General features: G+C 42.4%; 1 protein-coding gene across 1 annotated transcript; it reads left to right on the forward strand.

Moving 5' to 3' along the window:
- The first annotated feature begins 542 nt into the window (after positions 1–542).
- On the forward strand, positions 543–22,781 carry nsun2 (NOP2/Sun RNA methyltransferase 2). Its single transcript, XM_017420984.3, has 19 exons — positions 543–791; positions 1,195–1,352; positions 8,151–8,255; positions 8,343–8,448; positions 10,021–10,092; positions 10,206–10,290; positions 10,400–10,592; positions 10,971–11,045; positions 12,172–12,302; positions 13,656–13,729; positions 13,815–13,945; positions 14,804–14,900; positions 15,089–15,306; positions 16,221–16,313; positions 16,400–16,535; positions 19,934–20,014; positions 21,678–21,816; positions 21,996–22,035; positions 22,147–22,781. Exons 1-19 carry the CDS (start codon positions 723–725, stop codon positions 22,430–22,432), a joined length of 2,289 nt encoding a protein of 762 aa, XP_017276473.1. The 5' UTR covers positions 543–722; the 3' UTR covers positions 22,433–22,781.
- The last annotated feature ends 1,583 nt before the right edge of the window (positions 22,782–24,364 follow it).

A 24,364-nucleotide genomic window follows, 5' to 3' on the forward strand; every position in this document is an offset into this window, starting at 1 on the left:
GACCAATAAACAAACAAAACAAATTAAAAATCATTATTTTCAGGTCTACAAAGAATATTTACTGTTAAATATATTATTATATTGTATTGGTAAGTGGGTTTTCGAGCGCTCCAGAGCGAGCCCTCTGTTGATTATTGACAGCACAATTAGCCAATCAGGAGAGAGCTTCTCTTTAAAGTCCGCCCACCTGCAGCACCTACTGTGTGTGTAATTTATTTATTTATTTATTTTAAAAACAAGTTCAATAAGCTATCCATGTTGTTTTTTTATTTTTATTTTTCATTTTAACTCAAGTGCAAAATAACAACAAAACGACTCGAGTCCGCCTGTGATATCAAATAATATTAACTAAAAGAAAAAAAAAAAATTTCTTAAATGCGTTGTTCTTCGTGTAAGTTTAGTTCACAGTTGAACAAATGTCACCCCTGACTCAAATAAATAAACAAATAAAAAATAAATGAGAGATGAAAATGTAAAGAGCGTAGGCGAACATAGTTCACAATATCTCAGGCGGATGTCGTGGCCACCTATGAGAGGTCCTAATTCACGTGCGTCAGAGGCAGCACGTTCCGCTGAAGCGCAGCCGTCACCGGAGCTGTCCTCTTTAAAGCGCCCGGCTGTGGACCGCAGGCTCTCCGCGGGTTCTGGCCTCTCTTCTCCTCCGGCGTCCAGCCACCACGTTGTTCCGGAGGCTGCACTCCAGAGTCGCCTGCTGTTCCAACATGGGCAAGAGAAGCAGACAGAGGCAGAAGAACCAGAGCAGCGGCGGCAGGGACGACAGAGACGGCGCCGTAAGACCCCCACGCGTCCCTCTGCTGGAAGCAAACACCGCCGATGTTACCTGCTTACTGGCGTGTTTGGTGTTATTGTTAATGTCGTGTGGGATATTTAATAATAAATGAACGGGGTTCGAGTCGAAAACGGTGATATTTTTCTGCTAGCTGTGTTCACTAAACATGTGACTGGGGGGAAAAAAGGCTCGCTGTTAGCTGCCTGCTAAAAAAAAACCCAACTGAACACAGTTTTTGATTTAAAATGGTAATCTAATAATACAGATATGTTCTTTAACACACTCCCTAAAGCATGACTGATATATCTCGTGCAACTTAAGTGTTATTAAGTGCTTAATTTTCACGTAAAAGCATGCCACCTGAATAGAGGGGACGCTTGTAAACACGCAGCCATGTGTTTCAGGGCTGGGGAGCAGGCTACGCTGACATCGTCAAGGAGAACAAGCTGTTTGAGCACTACTACAAGGAGCAAGGCCTGATCCCCGAGGGAGAGTTCGAGTCCTTCATGGAGGCGATGAGGGAGCCGCTGCCAGCAACCATCCGCATCACTGGGTACAAGAGGTAAGCTGCTCAGGACCACCACCCCACAGTCACACTTGGTCCTGCTCCACTGTTTTTCAAATCTCAAGCGTCCAGATGTGGTTGGCGATTCTTTGAGGATTTCTGGATTCTCCCCCAGTGAGTTTGGTCACGCTTGTTGTTCTCGAGCAAGCGTTTGACATTTCAGACAGAAGCGACGGATGTCAGAAAGTCTTCGTGCTGTGTGATGTTGTAGCATGTTGAGCTTATGATTAAAGGGATATTTTGACCATTTTGGAGGGGGGGCAAAGTATCCTTGCGTCCGTCTGGAGGAAAAGGGTTTTGCTAGCTGAGTTGGACCGTTTGGACAATCCATCAGTGTTGTCCGGTCCGGGCTGACCCACTTCCAAAACATTTCTGAACTCCATAGCGGTTCATGCAAACGTTAATAATTAAACCTTTAGGATTCCACGTTTGGTTGAAATCCTATAGAAGTCCTGCTGGATCTGACCCATAAACTGTATGCACCCATCCTGGATAAGCTGAGTGAAGCCTGCTTTAGCTTTAACTCCGATGTTGATCGAGCGGATATTCTCGGACATTTATTGTTGCCGTTTAGGAATGCTGCCTCCGAGGAATTGACTGCTTAAAATTGGCAGAAACAAGAAGACTCAGAACATTGTCGACCACCCGTGTCGACAATAGAAAGGTAGCGGTTGGGCAAACGGCTAACCTGCTAGTGGTGGAAGCTAACTGGAAGCTAATTGGAAGCTAACTGGAAGCCGATAAGCAGTGGAAACTTGAAAGGTAAATCGTAAGCAGTAGCTGGTAATCTGCATTGGAGACTAAAATAAATAAAATAAAAAGTGAATTTGAACGAGAATGGGACCCAGAAAGACTCAAGCTTCAGAGGATCTTGATGACATTAAGAACTCCCTGGATTTTCTATCGGAGGAAGTGACAGCTATACGGCTGCATCAAAACAATATTTTGGACTTAGTGAAAGAAGTGAAGTCGTTGAGACTTCTTAATGAGGAAAAGGATAAACGAATCGCTGCATTGGAGAACCGAGTGGCCGATTTGGAGCAATACAGTAAGATAAATGATGTGATCATCACTGGACTTAGAGTTAAGCCCTGTTCGTATGCCAGCGCAGTGGCTGCACCTAGTACTGCTGGTGAACCATCGGTCGAAGTGCTTGACTCCACAGAGAAACAGGTGACTTGTTTCCTCCGGACCAAGGGGATAGAGGTGGACTGTGACACTGTGGGAGCATGTCACCCGCTACCGAGAAGAGGAAAAGATGATAAACCTGCCATCATCATGAGATTCACAAAGAGGAAATACAAGTTTGCTCTGTTAAAACAAGGCAGATTGCTAAAAGGATCTGATGTATTTATTAATGAGCACTTGACCAAGAAGAATGCTGACATCGCCAGAAAGGCTCGGTTTCTGAGAAAACAAGGAAAGATCCAATCAACATGGACAACAAATTGTAAAGTTTTCGTCAAACTTAATGGAACTCAAGAGGAGGCAAAAGTTCTGGTTGTTCGGGACATCGCTGACCTGGATAAGTACAACTGATTGCTTTACGTTATATCAGGGAGTTCAGGTGATGCACATGACACTCACTCATCATGTCTCAGTTAAACAACATGTTGTCCTTAACATCTATGGACACAACATTAACACCTCTAAATGAAGCTGATTACCCGGAGCTGAAAACTTTTGACCACACTGAATATAAGAGTCAGGACAAAGAAAAGGATTTGGACCCAGATAACAACTTTTTCTACAATATTGGGAATAACTGTTGCTACTACTCGACTCAACAATACAATATAACAGTTAATGCAGACAATAAATTCTCCATAATACATTTCAACAGCAGAAGCTTATATGCAAATTTTAAACACATCAAGGACTGTTTAAGTCAATTTAAACAACCTTTTAGTGTTATCACTATCTCTGAAACCTGGCTTACTTCTAACAAGGGAGCTGACTTTGAATTAGATGGTTATGAATTTACTTATATTAATAGAGAAGGAAAGATTGGTGGAGGAGTAGCTGTATATGTGGACAGCAGCTTTAGATATAAACTAATTGAAAACATGACTAATGTGGTTAAAGATCATTTTGAATGTTTAACTGTTGAAATATATATGGAAAAAAATAAAAATGTCATTGTTAGCTGTATATATAGGGCTCCTGGTTCTAACATGAACATCTTCACTGAATGGTTTGAGAAAACATATACAGCTATAACTTCAAATAACTACTTTATTTGTGGGGATTTTAATATTGATCTGCTGAATGTTAACAATCACAAATTGACTGAAGAGTTTATTAATACTACATGTAGTCTAAGCCTTTTCCCTCAAATTACGAGACCCAGTAGAATCACAGCCAATAGAGCTACTTTGATAGATAACATATTTACAAATTTAATAGACAATACAATAAGTGGATTGTTAGTTCATGACATTAGTGATCATTTACCTGTTTTTGTTGTTTGTGATATCTGCCACATGAAAGTCAAGACTCAAAAAAACCGACTTGTTATAAGATTAAGGACGGATAAATCGATAAATGCATTTAAAGATGAATTATCTAAACAAAACTGGGAGTCAGTATTAAAAGAAAATGATACGGATAAAGCATATGAAGATTTTCTGAATACTTTCAAATCATTATATGAGAAAAATTGTCCGATTGTAGAGTTCATCTCTGCAAATAAATACTCTGAAAATCCATGGATTACAAAGGGATTGCAAAATGCCTGTAAGAAAAAGAATAAGTTGTATAGAGACTTCTTAAGGCATAGATCAACTGGGGCAGAAAATAAATACAAGAAATATAAGAACAAATTGACTGCTGTTCTAAGAATAGCAAAGCAAGATTATTATAGTAAACAGTTGGATAAAAATAAAAAAAATATTAAAGGTATCTGGAATATTTTAAACAGTGTTATTAGAAAAAACTCCAAACAGGTTAGCTATCCACAACACTTTATAAACAATGGAGATAAATATTTAAATAACATGGAAGAGATAGTTCATAATTTTAATAAATACTTTGTAAGTGTGGGCCCTAAATTGGCCGAGGAAATCCCGCAACCTACAGGACATGAAATACTAAATGATGTAATAGTTAGAAATCCAGATTCCATGTTTCTCATAGCAGTGGAGGAAAATGAGATCTTAGATATAGTAAATAAATGTGAAAATAAAAGGTCAACTGACTATGACGGCATCGACATGATAATAATTAAGAAGGTGATTGTGGAAATTATTAAACCATTAACATATATCTGTAACCTGTCAATTCAAACAGGAATATTTCCACAAAAAATGAAAATTGCGAAAGTCATCCCACTGCATAAGTCTGGAAATAGACATGATTTCACAAATTACAGGCCTGTTTCATTGCTTCCACAATTTTCCAAAATCATGGAAAAAATATTTGTTGTTAGATTAGAAAGATTTATTAGCAAACATCATCTATTGACTGAAAGTCAGTATGGATTTCGGCCACAAAGATCCACAGCGATGGCAGTTCTGCATTTAATAGAAGAAGTGACCAGTGCATTAGATAAAAAGAAACATGCTGTTGGGGTATTTATTGATTTAAAAAAAGCATTTGATACAATTGATCATGATATACTCCTCAGAAAACTTGAGCGTTATGGTCTAAGAGGAGTAGTATTACATTGGATGAAAAGTTATCTCAGCAATAGGCAACAATTTGTGCAGTTGGGTGCCTTCCAATCAACATGCTTGGACATTGTTTGCGGTGTTCCCCAGGGCTCAGTATTGGGGCCAAAATTGTTTATTTTGTATATAAATGATATATGTAATGTCTCCCAGACACTTAACTTTGTCCTATTCGCTGACGATACAAACATCTTTGCTACGGGTGAAGATTTACGGAAGTTGTTCCTTGAAATGAATTGTGAGTTATGTAAACTGAAAGAGTGGTTCAATATTAATAAATTGTCGTTAAATTTAGAAAAAACAAAGTTTATGCTGTTCGGTAAATGTAAAGAGAAGAGTGATTTACAAATAAAAATTGATAATATGACAGTAGAGAGAGTGACTGAAATAAGGTTTTTTGGAGTACTGATTCAAAACAGGATCTGCTGGAAACCCCACATTAAATATGTCCAATCTAAAATTGTAAGAATTATTGCAGTACTTTCTAAGGCTAGACAATATTTAAACTCCTTTGCCCTACATATTATGTACTGCTCACTTATCCTACCATATCTAAGTTACTGTGTGGAAATTTGGGGCAACACTTACAGAACGTCACTCAAACCATTATGCACATTACAGAAAAGAGCCGTTCGTTTAATTCATAAGGCTGATTTTTATTGTCATACCCACAATCTATTCATAGATTCTTATCTACTGAAACTCACTGATTTGGTAGAGTTTCAAACTGCACAGATTATGTTTAAAGTCAGGAAAAAAAATTTGCCAGAAAATATTCAAAAATTATTTTCTGATAGAGTGGGGGGATATGACTATAGAGAAAACCTAAACTTTAGAACTTTGAAGGCTCGAACATCAATGAAATTAATGTGCATTTCTGGTGTTGGTGTGAAGATCTGGAATAAACTCTCTAAAGAGCTGAAGCAAAGTCCAAGCATGAGATATTTCAAGAAAGGTCTCAAAATAGCTATCATTCAAAGGTATAAGGAAGAACAACTGGGATAATTCTGGCTGAGAAGTAAAACTCTATGTATGATTTCACTAAGTGTATGCAGGTCGGTACAGATGTATATATGGGTGTATGTATGTAAATGTGTATTGGTGTATGTATATGTGAATATGTATATATCTAGGTGTACAAATGTGTCTGTGTGTATATGTAGTACTTTCATTTGGCTGAGGAAATATTACTATAATAATATTTTATTTTGTCAGCAAGGACATTGGAAATTTAGAATAATATGACAAATTCCAGCTGGAAAAGGGGTATGATTATATAAGTTATACTTCTTCATACTCCTTTTCAGACTCATAATCACCGATGTGAAGTGTCTTCAAGAAAGTTACAATGTACTATGTGTTTATATTACACTATCGGTGAAAGGTTTGTCTGAAATAAATTATTATCATCATCATCTCTGACCGGAACCTGGAACGGGACCAGCCTTCCCTGCAGACTGATCCCAGTACGTGTTTTCAGCCCTGCCCCGAGTGGAGCATTTCATTTATTAAGCTTGAAAAAAAAAAAAAACCCACCCCAGATGATGTTTTGCAGTTGTTCGACTCTTGTTGATTTACATATTTCCTACCGCGCTGCTGTGTGTTCAGATTTTAAGTTTTCTGATCTGTTTAGCTGTAGGCGACACGGTGGAGCAGTGGTTAGAGCTGCCGCCTCACAGCTCCTGGCCTTTCTGGGTGGAGTTTCCATGTTCTCCCTGTGCTCATATGGGTTTACTCCGGGTTCTCCGGTTTCCTCCCACAGACCAGAAACATGCATGTTAAGTTCATTATTAGCTCTTAAATTGTCCCTAGGTGTGAGTGAGAGTGAATGGTTGATTGTCTCATTTGTCTCCATGTGTCCCTGTGATGGACTTGCGACCTGTCCAGGGTGTCCCCAGTCACTTTTTAGCAAGGTCATCTGTCCCTTCCCAACCCGTTCATCCTCTAAATGTTCTTAATCTGTTAAATAAACAACGCACGACAGCGCTATAGCTAACTGGGTCAGGCAGTGATCGAGCTCATTCATTCATTCATTTCATAACTCAGATGAAACATTTTATGACAGATGCCGTCAAAGAGCCCAGCGGGAGCTGGCACCTTCCACTGCTTTGCTCAGGTGTTATCTGCGAAGGAGTAATCTGAAAACTTCCAGCCAATCAGAGCGATTCCTCAGCTTCAGTTCCAGGAAGTTAAACACAGGACTTTCTACTGCTGCCTGTTTAAGAACTGGATTAATTTAAACCGATTCTGATTATCATTTTTTTTACAATAAATTGATAACTAGTAGATTGATTTTAAAAATTCAAATTGTGTTGAATTCGTCTTTAAAAGATATGTCTAATGGTGTCAAAATATGTTGTGTTTGATGAGGTTATAAAAGTCAGCTGGCCTTGCTGCTCTCACTCAGTGACTGCGACCTGTAAAGAAAATGGATGGATGGTTGTTTCAAGCTTGAAAGAAAGGTCATGTGACACCATGATTGTGGGCGAGGCTTAAAGCCTCACATCCGTAACACGCAGACTCTGGTTCCAAAAAGCCAACATGGCAGCTCATGTAAACAGACTCCTGCAGGCTTCAGTTCCCAACGACGAGAGATGCTGGGAACATTTGGTCTGTTCTATAAGTGGTCTGTAGTTTGACCCCAGGCTGCACCAGGAGTGCTCGTATTTGAGCTTTCAAATAACCGAAGAACTCTCTGTAAATAACTGTAATTGGAAATTGGCAATTAATGAAATGGCGTTTGCGTAAACTGCTGAGAATTTCTTTTTATTGGAGCTGTTTGTGTCGGCAGCAGTCAGCTTCAACTAGCTGCTAGCTCGTCTGTCCCGTTCGACTTGAACTCTGTCTTTAAACCAAGGCTCCTCAAAGAGTTATCTGTGACAGGTAAGACATTATTTCTTCATTAGGTTTCCATTAGAACCCCACTTTGAAATGGGGAAAATTGTTGAAAAGCTTTTAGCTCAACAAGCTTCAAATGATGACCCATCTTTTCTGGATTTTGTTAAGTTTATTTAAAACGTCGAAGCGTTTAGTTTTATTTTAGTCATCATGTTGGACGATCGTTGTCCAGATTGCTGAAATATTTGAAGTTTTTCCCCCCTTTTTTTATTTCTTTGCCACCTCGCAGCCACGCCAAGGAGATCCTCCACTGTTTGAAGGAGAAATACTTCAAGGATATTCAGGAACTGGAGATTGACGGCCAGAAGATCGAAGCTCCACAGCCCCTCAGCTGGTAAAACTAAAGGATGCTTGGATTGACAGATTTAAAGTGAAGTGGGAAACCTTATCCTGAGACTGTAACCCTCCACCCCGTCTCCAGGTATCCTGACGAGCAGGCGTGGCACACCAACATGAGCAGGAAGCTCCTCAGGAAGTCTCCCCTGCTGGAGAAGTTTCACCAGTTCCTCGTCAGCGAGACGGAGTCCGTGAGTCCAAAACGATTTTTCCTCTTTTTCACGAGTCCTTTCTCAGCTCCCATGAACCAGCTGACATTTAAAGCTCTTTAAAAGGTTACTTTAAACTTCTTAAAGTAAAATAAGTAATAATATTTGGTTCAAATCAGGAGAAGAAGTTTGAACGATATAAACAAACAACGAAACGTATGACGTTTTTGCACCTACCTTAATTTCTTTAAAGCACTGTGTCTTTTTTTATGTCCACCCTAAACGATCATTTGCAGCAGTGTCCAGGTTGTTTGCTGGCCGTGTTATGGAGCTGGTGTCTTTTCTGAAATTTATTACATAGAAAATCTCTTTGTTTATTAATCTACGGTTCATGACTGGTTTTATCGGCCCCTGTAATTGTTTTCTTCTGATAAGGTGGTAATTAGGAGTCACATCTGGTGTTTTTGATAGAAATCCAGTTTCCTTTAGCTGGTTTCCTACAGTTGGTTCATATAAATTGGCTCCTTTTTCTGCTCTTTATGTTTCAAGGCATATTCCCTGTTGACACAGGAAGGATCTATGAAAATATTAGTGTTTTTTCCATATTGTGGGGAATCAACAAGAGGAAAAAAAATGCATTCCCATAGATATGGCTGTGCTCATTGAATATGCTGTAGTTTCCATGCCAGGCAGGGTTGCCAGATAGAAAATGACAAATTAACGTACGGTTCCTTTAAAATGATTGTGTTTTGACCCAAACTATCACATGTTCTGAGTGAGGCGTGCTTTCTCAGACGGGGGAGATTATATATGTGTTGTGATTTGGCGAACATGTGCACAGAAAAGGAAGGAGACTTGACCCTAAAACTATCTTATAAAAATGGTAATTATCACATATCTGGAAACATTGATGCCAGGCTTTCAATGAGGCGCACCTGCAGTCTGCAGCATGTAAACAGTTACGTCTAAAACAGTGAAACACGGACGTTTGATTGGACCGACAGTGAGGTTGGGTTGATGCTACATGTTGAACAGGGTGAGCAGCACAAACAGCCCTCTGCTATCTGCTGTTGTTACTGTTGATCTACTCGAGCAGAACAGCTAATGACTGCAGCCCACACCACTGTGAGGGATAAACCCCGAAAAATCTCCACTCTGAGACCCTGGTTCAGAAAGCTTCGGTTTCAGACAAAAATGAACCCTATTGTTGGAAACGAACAACTGAACCGCAGCAAAAAATTTACTATTTCACTAAGAACAGCGCTGTGTAAACGGCCCCCTGTACGTTTCGTTTTTAACCTCAGTTTGTTTGAATTGTTCTAAAATTTAATCCCGAGCATGACTGGGAAGGACCAATACAACATGTTGAATTTTACTCTTTAATAAGTTTTACCATCTCTTCTGTTGTTGCAGATGGAAGCTGTCATAAGTGCACACTAATTTTCACAATTAGATGTATATTTTAGAACCCCCCCCCCCAAAAAAAAAAAAAAAAAATCCAAGTTCTTTTTCTCTCATAAGTCAGTGATTCTCTTTTCTGTATTTAACGGAGTGTGTCGATTCATTTCACTCCAATTGCAGAGACATTAGGCATCTTTTTTTGCTTGTTTGCAGGGTAACATCAGCCGACAGGAAGCTGTCAGCATGATCCCCCCTCTGCTCCTGAAGATTGAGCCCCATCACAAGGTAAAATTCTTCTTATTTCCTGCCTTGTACAACACTCATTTGTTTGTTTTTAGACACTCGTTTGAGGGAGAAAAGGAAGAAAACTTGTTTTTTTTCCCTTGGTTTCCATGCAGATCCTGGACATGTGCGCAGCTCCGGGGTCGAAGACGGCTCAGCTGATCGAGATGCTCCACGCCGACATGGACGTGCCGTTTCCAGGTGTGACCCCGACGGGACCCGACCGGCTCGGCTCTCTTTGAGTTCAAATCGCAGTAGGTTCCGGCGTTGCCGCAGGCTGTAACGCGACTTCCTCGTCCGTGCGTTTCAGAGGGCTTCGTGATCGCCAACGACGTGGACAACAAGCGCTGCTACCTGCTCGTCCACCAGGCCAAGCGCCTCAACAGCCCCTGCATCATGGTGGTCAACCACGACGCCTCCTGCATCCCCACGCTCCAGGTCGAGTCGGACGGCAAGAAGGACATCCTGTTCTACGACCGCGTCCTGTGCGACGTGCCCTGCAGGTCAGCGCACCCTTCATTTCACCAGCAAAGTTAGAAAAAACAGATGAATATATCTGATGTATGTGTCAGTGTTTGGCTAAAGGGGAGATTTTATGTAACAGATGGAGATGAGGCCATCTGTTAATGTCTAAAATACGTTATAAGTGGCTTTTATTTAGCTCTACAGAGTGAAAACTTACCACCTCGCCCATCTCTTCTTTAAAATGTGTGTAGTTATGTAGTCAAAACAAAGCTGTAGGCATTTAAAACGCCTGTCTGAGTTTGGACGGCTTTAAAGCCAAACCAGAAAGCTTTCTGCCAAACACGAGACGAGCAGGAGGGGCAGTCGGGCAGTTGGAGGTTTCAGACGCGTCTGATCGCCTCGGCTCTGTTCTGCAGCGGGGACGGGACCATGAGGAAGAACATCGACGTGTGGAGGAAGTGGACGACCAGCAACAGCCTTCACCTCCACGGGTGAGGAAGTGAGGCGGCGCAGGCGCAGTCCTCGGGAAGAAGGCAGAGTCCCGCCTCCTTTTTAGATTCTAGGGTTTTGTTCATCAGGAGGTAATAAAAAAATGATCTGGTCTTTATCAAAGTGAACCTCAAAGAAAAACAAAAACGCCACAGAGTTCACCATGTTGTCGTTCAGCAAACTGAAACAAAGTGGAAAAGCTGAGAGTGGTAAAACGAAGCTTGTAGAACCTTCGTTAACTATTTTCTGTACGACTTTGAGTCTCTTATGTTGTTGTGGAGGAATTTTGGTCCACTCTTCTTTACACTGTTGCTTTATTTTATTGAAGTTTGCTCAGCTCTTTTAATGTTTCGCCACAGCATCTGAGTCAGGCTGAGGTTCTGGACTTGGACTGGACCATTACAGCACCTCGATTCTTTCCTTTCTGAGCCGTTCTGTTGTAGATCAGCTGCTGTGTTTGTGGATCATTGTTCAGTTCGGTCCAATCCTCAGCTGTAGGACAGATGTCCTCACATTTGACTCCAGAGTCCTTTGGTCCACAGAGGAGTTCATGGTCGACTCAGTGGCTGCAAGGAGCCCAAACCATCAGCCCTCCACCTCCGTGCTGACAGCTGGGATGAGGTGTTTGTGCTGATCTGCTGCTTGGTTTTCTCTAAACATGTTGCTGAGAATTATGGGTCAACATCTCTGCTCTGGTCTCATCTGTCCAAAGGACATGAGTCCAGAAGCCCTGTGGTTCGTTCAGCTCTAACTTTAAAACCTAAAGTCGTGCTGCTGTATTTAATATTTTACAAAGAAGAGTTGTTTTGTTTTGTTTTTTTCTCCTGGCAACTCCTCAACTTTGCTGATACTTTTAAAATCAAAAACAGACTCAGTTTTTCCATTTCAGCTTTGTTTTTGCTGAAGAAATAACGACACGGTGGACTCTGTTGTGTGCTTTTTCTACACTTCAGGTTTGATTTAAATATTTTAAAACCTGACGAAGTCCTAAAATTGTTCAGATAAGTAAAACCCTGGAGCAGAAACGGCGCGGACTCTCTCACCCCCCCGTGACTGCATCACGCCTCCATGCGTCTAAATAAAAGGAGGAAACGTTCGTCGGTGTAACGCAGCGTGTGTGCTCGCCAGGCTCCAGCTGCGGATCGCGGTGCGCGGCGTGGAGCAGCTGGCGGTGGGAGGGAGGATGGTTTATTCCACCTGTTCACTCAACCCTATAGAGGACGAAGCCGTCATCGCGGCCCTGCTGGAGAAAAGTGAAGGTAACCAACGCTCTGACAGAGTTACACACGATCCAGCGAACTGATTTTACTTTTATAAATATCCTATTTGACCTGGCAGCTCAGTGTTTGTTGTTGTCTACATGTAGACTACATTTTTTTTTTAAATCATGTTTTCTAAAATATTGGGAACAAATAAAAAGTAATTCTTTGGCTTATTTGACACAAAGGAAATGCTTTCAATGACCAACTCAAAAAATATCCAAGCAGATCTTAAATTTGATGCCAGCAACACACTCTGAGAGAGACAAAGTGGAGAAAATGAGGATGACAGATTATTTGACCAGTGAGGCTGTTTTAAAAACAGGCTTAGTCGAGCAAACGTGGGTGTTCCAGAAATGTCTCGGTTTAAACTTAAAGTTCTCAACACAAAATCACTGTAATGATTGTAACCACGTGGGATCAGGGGTATCGAAGCTTGTCGAGAGATTCACCCGACACATAATGTAAACTAAAACTGTATTACGCAGCATTAAAGGACTAGTTTGGATGTGGGTTTTTGGGACTATAAGGCGCACTTAAAAGCCTTTAATTTTCTCAAAAAACGACAGTGCGCCTTATAATCCGGAGCGCCTTATATATGTAAGAAGTCGTAATGTTTTAGTACGACTTTGGTAAACTACAAAGCTGCACCGCTCGCAGCATTAAGGCTCAGTTATAGTCACGCAGACCTGAGCGAGCGCTGTAGGCGTTTATACTTGACGCTTACGTCGGTGCAGTATTCCTCCGTGAGTTTTGAACAGTTTGATTATCTTTATGATCTCTCATAGAGGGATCATATAAATGCTGATACAGGCGAACCAGCTCCGCTAGAGCAGCAAAATCGTCCATTTTGAATGGCGTGTGGTGCAGGTGGTCCGTGCGAGGTTACAAGAATTGGGACATGTGCCTTATATATGACCAAAATCAAACAATGGACCATTGATTGACTGTGTGTTTTATAATCCAGTGCGCCCTTTAGTGTAGAAAATACGGTATTCTAGAGCTATCTGCGAGGAGTTTTCTAAGCTGGAGCTCATTTAAGATGGGCAAAAAGATGTTTACACATGTTCTCTGGTCAGATGAGTCCACATTTTAGCTCACTTTTTCTTTAAAAAAAAAACAGTTATTGGGTTCTACTGAGAAAACATAAGAGAAACATCCAAGCTGTTACCAGCAAAAAGGTGTAGGAGTTTCTGCTTCCATCTGTGTGAAAGATGGCTTCAGTCCACAGGCAGATTCTTCTAATTTTCTTGAGATGCAGGAGAAAACACGGGCACCTAACGGGGGAGAATTGCATCAGTCATCACCCTCAGTTCCAATAAGTCTGAGCAGATTTTTATTTTTGATTAATAGGAGCGCTGGAGCTGGCCGACGTGTCCGGCGACCTCCCTAGACTGAAGTGGATGCCTGGGGTCACTTCCTGGAAGGTAAGGGTGGAGTTTAGACTTCACCGCTGAGTTTTGGAGTTTAGCATCTGAGCTGTCAGATCTTCTTTTCCCCCTCTCTCTCTAGCTAATGACCAGAGAGGGCCAGTGGTACTCGGACTGGTCCGAGGTTCCGAGCAGTCGCCACACGCAGATCCGTCCCACCATGTTTCCACCAACAGACCCGGAGAAAGCGGCCAGCATGCACCTGGACAGATGGTACGACTGCACGCAAATAAAATGCAACATTTAATCCTCAAATTCCACATAGAGGAACGCTTTAGGTTGTCTGATCAGCACTGTTAATAATGTTCAATATGGACTTTTGGTAGCAGTACGTCATGAAGAGTAGACGGAAGTCACAAAAAAAAACTTGCAGAAGTTTCTCATAGACGGCAGAGGGATTTGGGCGAAGCTAGTGAACCCTGACTTGTTTAAAGCTCAGGGGTAATTCACAGGAAAAACCATTAGGAAATGCCAACCCCCCCCCCGAATGGGTTAACTTGGTCCTGAACATTGTTTAGTATTTGATACGAGCTGAAACAACAGCCACGTAAATGTCAGCAGCCAGAGTTTCTCAGCAGAACGTCGCCCAAAGCGTCAAACCGCCTCCCTGTTCTGCTGAGCGAAGCGCATGGAGGGGAGCGCGAACATGAGTCATCAAATCTTTGACCGGCAGTTTAAACATACAAAAATGTCCCCCGTCAAAATGGATCATATCCTTTTATACTTTTAATTTTTTTTGCCCGTCTTTTCAACACATCAACTTCCAGTAGAGAGTGTTCACTTCCTGCTCGTGCCATTGTAGGGATTGTCAGCGGTCGTAATGTTATGGCTGGTTTGGCGCACTGTCATCGTTCGGGATGATGTCATTTCTATTCTTCTGCTTCAGTAACGACCCTGACACGATGCGGCCAGCAGAGGGAGCTGTTGCCCCACATTTTCAAATCTTTTTTTTTTTTTTTTTTTCTTGTTTCTTGACATTTTTTTACATCTTGCTCATTCTCTCTGTAGGGGTTACCATAAAAGTCAAAACCGGGGACTCATCTGTTGTGTGTTTCTGTATTTTATTGTCAGCATGAGGATTCTGCCACATCATCAGAACACTGGGGGTTTCTTTGTGGCTGTGCTGGTGAAAAAAGCCCCCATGCCTTGGAACAAAAGATATCCTAAGGTACCGCTCACAAGCACTCCGAGGTGTCTTATTCTAGGATGATTTATTTTCCCCCAGGTGGTTCTGTTAATCCAGAACATAACCCCTCCCTTACTGCATCCCTTGTTTATTTCCCACAGCTGGGGCTCTATCTATCTGCTCATCCCCCTACTGTTTTTTTTTTTTTTAATTTTATTTCCCTCATCCAGTTGAGGAAGAACCCCTCGTCGAGCTCGTCGGACCAAACCGCGGGCTCTTCGGCAGCCTCGTCCCCAGCAGACACCCCCCGCCTCCTCCCCGACGGCGCCCCCGAGGAGGTGGAGGAAGACGGCCCAGAAGGAAAAGGAGACGGGGAGGCAGAGCGTGAGGTGCCCCCGGGAGCCGCTCCGGCTCAGGAGGCTGGTGGTAAACAAGAGGCTGTGTGTGGGTGAGTCACGTTTGCCTGATGAGGTAATAAACTAAAAACCTGTCAATACTTGGAGCTCCCAACTGAGAACAGGATCGACGGGGGAAAAAACATTTAGTCTTAGAATTAGAAAACTCATCATTTGTCAGCAAGAAATAAACTATATGATATAGGATATCTTAAAAACAAACAAACAAACCCTCAAGTTAACCTAATTTAGACATTAAACTAGAAGCACTCAGAGCTCAAACATCCACCAAGGCCACAGTATGATTAAAAAAAACTACGATCCGGATCATAATCTGGATCAGGACCAGAATTGAATCCATTGTTTCTTGTTTCAACCCCAACATTTCCTGAACATTTTCCTCCTAATCTGTTCTTTAGTTTTTACCCAATCTTTGCTGACAGACAAACAAACCAACATTTACAACTGGAAACAGAACCTCCTTGGTGGAGGAAACAAAAGGGTCACATGTAGGAGCAGAGACAAGGTTTTAACAAAGGGGTTTACCTGTGACCTTGACCTTTGACCCCATGAACACTGAAATCAGCAGGCATCATCTTTGACCCACGAGGTGTCCAGCTGTGCAGTTTGACATCCCTACATTACACTGCTGCAGAGTTGGAGCACTAGGTCAGCGGTGAGGTTGACCTTTGACCCCATGACGTCAAAATCAATGGTGATCACCCTTTGACCCACGAGGTGTCCAGCTGTGCGGTTTAACATTCCTGTTAGAGCATGAGCTCATCTGTGACCATGACCTTTTACCTGTGAACTTTGACCGGATCACCACAAGGTCCTTGTTTGAGGTTTCCTGAATATTTCCTGATAATCCATTCAGAACCAGTTGAATAATCTTGTCCACAGACGAGACAAAAAACAGAACCTCCTTAGTGGAGGGCACTGATTGGGTCTGTTTTTTGTTTCTCAGACCTCCACCCTCTAAAAAGCTGAGGTTGTTTGGCTATAAAGAAGACCCCTTTGTGTTCCTAACCGAATACGACCCCGTCTTCAACACCATACAGTAAGTACCTGTGTGCATCAGAAGTGATGGACTTCAGCATTTACATCGGGGGAACTACAGTTTCTCTCTCTCTCTTCCCTCTTCAGGTCTTTCTACAATCTGTCCCCCACTTTCCCCAAACTCAACGTTCTGACCAGAACCCACGAAGGCAAGAAGAGACACTTGTACATGGTGTCCAAAGAGCTCCGCAACGTGCTGCTCAACAACAGCGAGCGCATGAAGGTGTGTACTCGTCTTCTCACAGACAGTCGGGTCGGATTAGAACAAGAACCCGGAAATTTTTTTTTTTTTTTTTTTTCATCAAACAACTGGCTTGCAAACGTGTGTTATTATGTCTCAGTGCGGCGGTGCGTTTGTTTTGCTGCTGAGCGTGCGTCACGGTGATAAAAGCAGTAGAAACAGATGGGACGCTCTCGTATCCCAAATCCCTCCGGTTCTTCAGCACCTGCTCAGGTGGCTGAGTGCGTGTCAATGTTTGCACACTAATACAGAGTTTTGGACGCAGCTGGAGTGGGGAAAAAGGGGCCTAGATTTAATTTTTTTTTTTTTTTGTAGTTTTAACTTGTAACTGACCATATAGTGACTTGCTATATATTTAATCAGAAGCAACAAACATGAGAGGCCTCGGGGCTCTTGCCCTCGTCAGGCTGAAGCCAGTAACTCTTTCTCAGGACTGAAGAAGCTCACTGACTACAAACATCCAGAGGTTGAGCCAACCATCATTATATCGAACTTGATAGAGAAGTCGTGTTTTTTGGGTTCAGATCTGAGTTCATTCCTGGTTTTTGCAGCACTTTGAACTCATCACCTTGACAGTAGCAGCTTTTTTTGTTTTTTTTTTTGCTGAACCACAGCTGAAGAAATAGTTTTCTGGTTTTTGTTCGGAGCGTTTAGTAAAAGCGAAGCTAGGATACTCTTGTGATTTCAGAACCCCTTCTCATGATGTTCTCCATGATCTACACAAGTTCTACGCATGTAACGTCACACTTCCAGACACTCCCCCCCGCTCGTCTAGCTGGGCAGCAGCTTCGGCCTCGGCGTAAGAGACATTTTCTTCAGTCTCAAGTTCTTTCTGACTGTAGTCACAACGGTCGGGTTAAAGGTCATTCTAACCACGCAGACGGTTCAGCAAAGCGTAGTTTTCACTACGTTCGGGAAATCGGGAAACACGGAGAACCTCAAAATGTTGGCGATGCTATGCGCTAGCGTTGCAGTTAAAGAATTAAAAGTTCAAGGGTTTTGTCAGATAAAACAAATAGCACAACAATAAATGTCGTTACGGTTGAATGATAGTTACAAATACAGCATTGGCGCCATTTTAGGTCTGATTCTAATCCATAAACACACTGCTGACAAGCTACACCTACATGTACAGCTAGTCAGCAGAACTTTATCAACATGGAGAGTTCGGACATCTTTACAAATCTGTTGAAACACTGATTGTTTGAGTCCGTTTCTTTCAGGCCACGTAGCTCCTCCGTGGTTTAGGCTTTCTTCATGTCCACTAAATAATGAGCTGGGCGGCGAATTGTCGGGCTAATCTGACATTTCCCCTTTTGTCGCGTCATACAGGTCAATCCCGTCAGCAGCTATCTTCTGTATACATCTGTTCCTCGCGGTCAAGAGTAAATAAATACCTGGATTTAGTTTGCTTCGAAGCAGTGATTGTCTGTTACCTACCATGGAGAAATATTGTTTTGCGCTCCTCCGGCTGAGACTTGTGGGAGCCATGTATTAGAACGTGGCTGCTCCGCTCTTAGTTGTCCCTAAATGTGTTTTTCCTGCTGTTTCCTTCATCCCCGACACGCCTCTCTGCTCCCTTAAAGTTCGGACGCAGCCACACGGCAGCAGTGGGAATCTTTTCACATCTCACAGTTCAACGATAAAACGATTATCGACGCGTTTTGATGATCTTGATGCATCCCCCCCTTTCCGTTACTGCTTAGTAGTTTTAAAGCAAAGCATTTTATTTGCCGGCTTCACATTCGCGAAGACCGAGCCGTGCTGGTGCTGGAAGGCTCCTCGTTCCCGATGAGCTGCCTCGGCGCTCCCTCACGCTCCACTTAACGCCACCGCCACGATAATAAACCATCGCAACCTTTTTTTCTGTGGAAGGTTTGTGTGCTTAAAACCACGGCGGACCGATCTCGCTCTGTCACGTTTCACCAAGTGGAGCAAACCGGGTTAATGTGTGTCTGAAGACCACCACGATCCTGCAAAGACCAGCCACAGTTTGGCGGATTAATTGTAATTTCTTTTAATGTAACAGTCCGGTGTCACAGGGGCCTGAAGCTCATTAATGTCACAAATGAGCACATTACTGGCACACCAGCATCTACTTATAGGCTGATGTATGATGGGAACAATACGGGTAAAAGATTCAAGATCAGCAAGAAACCCGCAATAAGACACTGTTGTTAGGCCTGTCGAGATAAACGATAAATCAATTAATCGCACAATAAATTGAAATGAAGTTCATAATTTCCATTTATTGGCGTGGTCGTTTCTTCGTGTCTCTGCTTGTATCGCGGTGTACTTTAGATAGTTTACACTTTTTGTTTCTGTCGTCTTCTCTATATAAAGCTAATAATGTTATTATTTTTTTTGAAGGGCAATTTAGTTTACAGACTTCTTAATCTGTACTGTTTTGGTTGAAAGTAATTTTTATTTCCGTATTATTTATTTATTCAAGTGCATTTTTTGTTAACGGAGGCTGAGAATCCATTTTCTTTTAGTTTTTGGTTGTTTTGTTTATTTTGTGTTCCAGTTCCGATGTAAAGTGTTCTTTTGAAAGTAAAGTTTATTCATCTTTGAGAGGATGTACTCGCACTATTATGTTATTATCATTACATTAGTTTAAAACGGCCTCCAAACGATATTATTGTTTATTGCAGTAATTTCTGAGACAATTAATCGCCAAGCAAAATTTGTAATCGTGACAGGTCTAACAGTTGTATAACCTCCTACACACAGTTATTACACAGGCATCATTGACTAACTCTTTTTTTGTTTCTGAACATTGTTGTTTTTTTGGGGAAAATCAGAAGCTGTCCTTAAAGCACCTCAGATTTTTCCCCATTCTTCATTTATATTGTTCGTGTTTTCAAACCTGGTTCACGTAAAAGCTGCTCCACTGCAAACACTAGCTTTATAACTTGGTTATAAGACAGAATACGTCTGAAAGCCTCAATAAGCTCCGATCTGTGCGATGTCCTTTGGCAGGGGTTTAATAAAAACCCATTTAAATATTTTAAGAGTCATGTTTTTCCGCTTTGATGCAAAATATATTAATGCTTTGTGCCAGCCACATATTAAAATGTTGCATGAATCGGTTTTATTAGTCTTCGGTTGAAACGATAAAGCCTGGATACTTATCCCAAATGTGTAGTAGGACTTTAAAATGCAAATCCCGGCCAGTTGCTGCATCCTGCTGGGAAACCAGTATGTTTTACCATCCCTGCCTACGGCAAGATAGGTTTGTGTATTTGGAGAAAAACCATCATCAATAATTTGCATTTGTACACGCTATATGATGATCCATAAACTATCTCCATCTACGGCTCTTTGGAGAGTTAACCAATCTGCTTTTCATTTGCTCTTTCTCTTTTCCTTTCCCTCAGGTCATTAACACTGGGGTGAAGGTGTGGTCTCGTAACAGTGATGGAGAGGAGTTTGGCTGTGCCTTCAGGCTGGCTCAGGAGGTAACACACACACACACACACAGACCATTTAATAAAGGCCAGTCATCAGTCAGATTTAATCCTCACATGAAATGGTTTCCAGAGGAATGAAACACACTCGCTGACAACAACAAGTTAAGCGCCCAGAAGGAAGGATGGGATTTAGATGTAATTTGGTCCACGTGCAGACCAGTGGCGGGGATGTAAATGATTCGGTTTGCATGGAGCTGGCATCAAACGGGCAGCCAGAGGGCATACAGTAAGTGTGGAGGGACGGTGTTATCAGGCAGTTGCTGGAGCGCTCGACAGATTAATTAGTCTGCATTGCCAGCACTTGATAGAGTTTGATAGGGGTCATATTGTGGGTTTGCATGAGACCAGATGGACTGGTACCTGGGCATACAGATGTTGGAACAAGTGGGTCCATGAGGACACACACATTATAAAGGTTCTGGTTGCCCAGGGCTGACCACACTGAAGGGTAATCGTTGTATCGAACTCTAAACTTTACAAAACCTCCTGACTTTTTTTGTGCCTGCCAACTGGACAGCAGGTATTGGACTCTTTACAACACTCAGGTGTCAGTCAGCACCGTCCCAACAGCCGTCACGAGTCAGGCCTTGGGTTCACCGTCCCCATGTGTAGGCTGCCATTAACACCAGAGCAGTGACCGCTTCATTAGGAGTGGTGTCATAACCAGGCGAGTGAGGTCACGCCCAGAGATGGCTCTTAGTTTTCCATTACTGTGAATGACTATCGAGTATGGTGGCACTGAGGGGAGAGGACTAATCTTGACAGTGTTGTGAAGAGGTTTACCATGGGGCATCATGATGTGTGTGTGTGTGGTGGTGGTGGGGGGGTCAAAGGTCAGCTCCGATGGGACCAGAGGGGGCACATCAATATGTCAACCTCCTGAGACGGCACCCTTTGACAGTCTTTCAAGAAAACAACCGTCCACATGTCTGATATACCAGGAATAAAGTTCTCCGTCACCACAACAGATTTGCATCATTTGGAATGTGGCCAGGATTGATTTCTGTCATTAAAAATTACAAAAAAGGGGGGAGACCCCTGGGTTTGTTTGTTGTAGTCCTGTTAAAACCATCCGATCTTATGATACAGAGATTAAACTGATGCTGCTTTAAACAAATTAACTGAACCAGAGCCAAAGTTTCATTTTTTTGCTTTAATCTCTGGATATAGTAATCACTCCAATGCAGTCTTAACTTCGGTGCTCTGCATATTCCTAAAGGTTTTTAATTCATTTAGTTGTGTTTAAACATGCAGGAAGTTCTGGGGGTTTATTGGTCTGTATTTTAGCCACCACATAGCCCTGGGGTGTCAAACTCCAGGCCTCGAGGCTCCGCCCTCCTGGAGGTTTTTGGGTTTTTCTGCTCCAACACACCTGATTCAAACAGTTTAATTACCTCCTCGCCACATTGTCAAGTTCTCCACAAGTCATTTATTTAAAGCAGGTGTTTTAAAGCAAGAACACGTCTAAAACATGCAGGAGAGCGGCCCCCAAGGAGCAGAGTTTGACACGTGTGACCTAGCCAATGAGCACAGCTAAGCAACAGACGGAGAAAGTTCACACTCAGAAAAGATAATACATTTAAATTTCCATGTCCAGTGTAGCTGTAAAGACTTCTTATCTATCATTTTGGTCTCCGTCCGTCCTTCCCAGGGCATCTACACTCTTCAGCCGTACATTCGCTCCAGGATCATCCGAGTGAGCGTGGAGGACATCAAGGTGCTGCTGACGCAGGAGAACCCGTTCCTCAGCAAGCTGGAGGACGACGCTCACGCTCAGGCCAAACAAATGGGTACGCCCTGCAGACATATAAATCAAACGTCTCTCCTCAAATACATCTGACGCCAAAGTAAACTAACCCTGGTTATTTCTCAGATTCTACGATAAGTAACTGTATGGGTTTTATTGCAGGAAGTGAAATAAACTGAGTTTGTAGATGTTAATCATCATCGTGTCACGTTTTCTCCTCAGGAATGGGCAGCATTGTGTTGAAGTACATCCCAAACCCAAAGTAAGCCATTCTATCATTTTTTTTTTTTATTCTGTTTCCTGTGAAGCTTTTGAAGCGATGAGCTGGTTTGCGGTTCGTTCTCACACCTGTCACCCACCTTCTGTTTGCCAGCAACGCCGGCGAGCCTCAGTGTCCCATCCAGCTGTGTGGCTGGAGGGGAAAGACGTCCATCCGGGCCTTCGTCCCCCGCAACGAGCGCTTTCATTACCTCCGAATGTTAGGCGTGGAGGTGTTCAGAGACAAACAGGGCCTGGGGCAGAAAAGGAGGGATGGAGGGAAGGGGGAGGAAGAGGACGAGGTGGGGAAGGACGCAGAGGCGGACGATGAGGCGGCAGCGATGGAGAACGGCGACGAAGAACCAAAGACCGACAGCAGCAACAAAGAGACTAAGAGCTAGAGATTCAGTGGAGACGAAGGACACCTGAGTGACTGATTCGAACTGTAAGTGTTGCTCTCAAAGTTCGAAACGACACGATGTGGTCGAGCAGCAAAATGTGCCTCAGCTGACCGAACTGCCTGCTCAGAAGGATCCCGTCAGCCAAGAACCGGACTCCCTTTGGGTTTGTTTCGTTTTTAGCTCCCAGGGGGTCAGCTTTTTAGTTAAATGGCTTGTTTTGATTTTATTTTTATTTTATGTATTTGTTTAGTTTAGTTCAATTTTATGGCATCTAATTTTCTACATTTGTAGCCAAAGCAGAAATATTGAGTTGATTAAAAACATGAGTGGTTGGTTGTGTCACCAGTCAGACTGTTGTATTTTTAGGCATCTTTTACAACCATTTTAGGTAACAAAAAAAAAAAGTTTTTTGGAAAAAAGGGTTGGTTACAAATATATATATAAATATATATGTATGTACATTTTAAATCCTTACAAACACTGCAACATTTCAAGAAATGTTTATACAAGCAAAGAACCACCAAAAAGTCCTAAACGTCTGCAGTACCGATGCCAGGCCTGTGTGTGGCGCTGTAACGCTACCACGAAAACACACCAAAACAGGAAACCAGGTGGGGAGCGTGTGTAAAACATGTAAACACAAGAGAAAGAGGAAACCCTTATTCTTGCCGTTTCAATAACGGTGGGAGCTATGACATCATTTACAAAAGATCGCATTTTGACTGTTTACGTTAAGATTTTTTTACTCTTTACAATTTCAAAGAATATCATTTTGAGGCGCTCGAAACCCTGTTTCCGCGTGGACGCAAGGATGAAACGATCAGTTTTTTATCAATTTTAAAACGGCATGTTAACTTTCTTGCAAAACCTTCAAATGCAAAGTTGGCCATTTTTAAAAATCCTAAATGTTAAAGAATCTGAACACCACCACCTCTGCCCCCGAGGCCTGGAAAAGGCCTGCTGGCCACCAGTTGACGATCACCGTTGTAGAACAATCTAATATGCTTTAGTTCGTCTTTAGTGTTCTTCACTGGAGAAAATGGTCTAACAATTCTCGGAAGGACTCTACAGGAAGCACTCCGTGTCGTCATTTTGATAGAAAACATGTTTAATAAACCTAAGGTTGTGCATTTTCCCCAGACGGACGGATATAATTTCAGGTAAAGATAGAAATAAAATCCGACGTTAGCATCTTTTATGTTTGCTGAATCTTGTCTGCAGTTTCCACGGCAGCTTCTCTGTAATGGATGGATGGACGGACGTTCCTTCCTCTTGTTTATTAACCAGCCTTACTGCCATGACAACAGCCGTCATGACAACCAGCCCCCTCACCTCTCTCTGGCAACAGGAGGAAACAGAGGGACCACAGATAGCATCCTGCTCTCCTTTTGCTTTTCTCATTTCTTCCTTACGTTTATCCTCCTCGTCTCCATTTTTGTTTTGTTTTGTTTTTTTTAAACAGCGATTCAGGAGGGCGGCTGTCACGTAGAATCACCGGGCCGTGTGGATGCACGCAGTTTAAAAGGGTAGAAGTCTGAGAAGACAATCGGGCTGAGATTTAGATCGTTCCTTTAGTTCGGAGTGTTTTCGAAGGCGAGCGAATGCACAAACGAGGACCGGTGCAGTTAAAGGAAGGGCTTTTGAAATGAGTAAAACAGTTCAGAGCGGAGGTGCTTTTGAAGTCGGCCGAGAATAAACAAGGCGAGGAAAATGCTCAATTCTTCCGAGCCGAGCAGAAAATAAGACTCCAAATTGGACGGAGTTGAAAAATCAAAGCCTCGGAAGCACAAAGGTAGATGGAGGATGAGAGTATGTGCAGCGATGAATAAAGTGAATTGGACAGATAGGGAGGTTTGGAGATAAGACAGAAGCTGTTTGAGTCAGAGGAGTGTGTGTGTGTTTATATAGTCTTGTTTTTGCTACCTTTCTAGA

The sequence above is a fragment of the Kryptolebias marmoratus genome, linkage group LG5, assembly GCF_001649575.2.
Source record: "Kryptolebias marmoratus isolate JLee-2015 linkage group LG5, ASM164957v2, whole genome shotgun sequence".
Lineage (NCBI taxonomy): Eukaryota > Metazoa > Chordata > Actinopteri > Cyprinodontiformes > Rivulidae > Kryptolebias > Kryptolebias marmoratus.